This window comes from Calidris pugnax, unplaced genomic scaffold (genome assembly GCF_001431845.1).
Source record: "Calidris pugnax isolate Ruff unplaced genomic scaffold, ASM143184v1 scaffold34, whole genome shotgun sequence".
NCBI lineage: Eukaryota > Metazoa > Chordata > Aves > Charadriiformes > Scolopacidae > Calidris > Calidris pugnax.
Genome location: NW_015090771.1, coordinates 2119058 through 2121958, shown reverse-complemented (window position 1 = coordinate 2121958; position 2901 = coordinate 2119058). Strand labels below are relative to the sequence as shown.

General features: G+C 49.2%; 1 protein-coding gene across 1 annotated transcript in view; it reads left to right on the top strand.

Moving 5' to 3' along the window:
• The window catches only part of LOC106887678 (histone H2A.Z), a 2324-nt gene extending 530 nt beyond the window's left edge, over nt 1–1794 (top strand). The window contains exons 2-5 of the mRNA XM_014941349.1: nt 92–169; nt 539–652; nt 1114–1243; nt 1399–1794. Of these exons, the coding sequence (XP_014796835.1) occupies nt 92–169; nt 539–652; nt 1114–1243; nt 1399–1460 (384 nt within the window). The 3' untranslated portion in view covers nt 1461–1794. The remainder of the gene's footprint in view (nt 1–91; nt 170–538; nt 653–1113; nt 1244–1398) is intronic.
• Nucleotides 1795–2901: the final 1107 nt, after the last annotated feature.

Sequence of the window (2901 nt, the reverse complement as noted above, 5' to 3'; positions counted from 1 at the left end):
TGGGGCGCTGACGCCGCCGGCCCGCGGCGGGAGGGGGGGGGTGGTATGGCGGAGGTGGTGCCAGCTCTCGCCCACCTCTGTTCTCTGCTAGGCTGGTGGTAAAGCTGGGAAGGACTCCGGAAAGACCAAGACCAAAGCGGTGTCCCGTTCTCAGCGGGCTGGATTGCAGGTGAGCCGGGGACTGGGGTGTGAGTTGGCTTTCCCTTTCTTTCATAGTCTGCTGTCTGTTGGCCTGAATGGCACAAAGATCTGTTCGATCCTTGAGTGTGTGACTATATTTAGACCTTTGGCATATCTGTGCAGGAGGGAAGAGAATTTCCTTGTGGCCGTTGCTACTGCTTGTGGTTAGAATTGTGAAGTTGCTGATGTGAACTTGGCATGCAATGTTCTTAGCTGGATTCTCAAGTATTGAAATGTAGTCTGGTACCAGTTGTACTTCTGCCACTGGGATTCTGTTGGCTGGCATGTGGTTTGGAGTAGTAGCTTTCTTTTTCTGTCTCTGTAATCACAGCCTATTCATGCTTTTGTTATTTTCCAGTTCCCTGTTGGCCGCATCCACAGGCACCTGAAGTCTAGGACTACCAGCCATGGGCGTGTAGGAGCCACAGCTGCTGTGTATAGCGCTGCAATCCTGGAGTACTTGACAGCTGAGGTAAAGCTCCTGCAAGGGGTGCAAGCAAGTTGGACAACTTAGAAATGGCGTAATGGGCACAGCCTACTGTATTTTACCAATTTGGAGTGTGCTATGAATTCTTCGCTTGCTTTGAGCCAGTTTTAAATGCGTGCATCATCAAGAGTCCATGAAATACGCATGGGACCTCTTGCTCTGCATTTAGTGCAGATCAAATAGCTGTGACTTATAGGAAAGATGGGAGTGCAAAGTATTTTATAAAACGTGCCATTACAGCATGTCGTATCTGCTGTAAAACACGCTGTTCTTGGGGGGAAAACTAAATGCAGAGCTCCAAAGGAGGAGCTCTTTCAAAAGAGGCATTGTTTACTGTTTTGGTGTTGCTAATAGTGTATCTGGTGTAGGGAATAATGTAGCTAAGGCTGTGCAGTTGGTTTCTCCTCTTGACTTGTATAACTGTTTAAAAATGGCCTTGTCCTCAGGTTCTTGAGCTGGCAGGAAATGCATCCAAAGACTTGAAGGTGAAGCGTATCACTCCCCGTCACTTGCAGCTTGCAATTAGAGGAGATGAAGAATTGGACTCTCTCATTAAGGCAACAATTGCTGGTGGTGGTATGTAAATTGCTCGCTAATTGTTTGTGATGAGTTGGGTGGCAAGAACTCTAACAGACTAGAGGTTGCTGAAGGCTGTCATTTTATTTGAAGTGCAAAGTTTAGGAAAATTGTTGATGAGAAATAACATGGTCTTAATTGTTGCTCTTTCTTAGGTGTAATACCGCATATCCACAAGTCTCTCATTGGAAAGAAAGGACAACAGAAAACTGTCTAAAGGATACCAGGATTCCTTGTTATCTCAGGACTCAAGTACTTAATTGTCCAGTGTTGGTGATTCCAGTGGACTGTATCTGTGAAACACGATTTTGCCTTTTTGTAACTTTGAGAAGCTAAAGCTCCCTTGAGCTTTCTAACAAACCAAATTTCTGCATTGAAGTCTTAACCGTATTTAAGTGTTACCATGGCTTCAAAGAAGCTATTGTATTTGTAGTGGGTTTTGATTGAGCTGACTGTTTTTAGATTGGTTTAAGTAAAGGAAGTGTTTGGGTTTGTACAGACTTTTCATCCACTAGAGTGGAAATATTCAATAAATGTTATATGAAGACTGAGTGTTTCTTGTCCACTCACTGGAAAAAAATACAGTGAGTTCTTGGTTCTTCCAAGAACGTGCAGCTGCGTTTGGGCCACCTGGAAACACAGCTCTAGAATGTTGCCGTCAGGGTCTCATCCTGCCAGGCCACATCCTTGCAGGGTGATGGGTGGCTTTGGCAGGGCAGATGTGAGGCTGGTGCTATTTGAGGCCACTTCTACTTGATGTCAGCCTTCATAGAGGGAAGGGGTCTACTGTGGAGGAGGAGGGCGGTCAACTGAATGGGTGTTGAAAAATCCACGCTTTCAGTTGACTTTCTATGGGGTAGAACCTGACTTCTTGCTGTTTTCTTGTAAAAGGCCTTGGAGTGACACCTGTAAAAGAGTCTCCAGCAGAGTCTCCAACCTGCAGCAGGTAGCAGCCGAGTGGCTGTTCCAGGGTGGGCTTTTCTTCTGCTGGCCTTTTTTCTGGCTTGGAAAGCCCTTGCCCTGTGGTGATGGGGTGGGTGGACACAACCTCCACAATTGGAGTTTCAGGGTGGAGCGGTGAAGTTAAGGTTTTTAACTTCTGCCATGCAGTAGCAGCTGATCAAGGGAGTTTTTAGTCACAGCTTATGGTCTCAAGTAGTTCTGCTCAGCTGGAGCTTGTTCCTTTCAGTGCAGGGCTGCCCCTTGGTGAGGGAAACCTCAGCAGCAGGGGTTCTCCAGCCTGGTGGGGCAGCCAGAGCTGCTCTCCCGGCAGCGAAATACATCAAATAAAGATGCTCCTGCATTGAACAGGCCCCTCTGTTCCATAGTGCCTCTCAGGTGAGTGTCACCAGAAGGTGCTGACCCAGATGGTGAGCGTTGCTCAGGCCTCCATCACTTGTGCTCCTCCTCCTCGGGTGCAGCGCTCGAGTGCTGGCTTCCCAGCCACGCAGGAGGTAACTGCTGTTGCTAATTACAGCCAATAATAACAAGGTGCTAACGAGTACCTGGCAGCACGGTTAACGCACCCTCAGTGCCGGCGCTTGGGGCCCGAGCGGCGAACGAGCGGCCCTTACCGGGGCGGCCGCTGGAGCGGCGGGGAGGGCGGGGCGCCCCGGTGCCGGTTGTCGGCGCATGCGCGGCGGCGCCCCGGAAGCAGG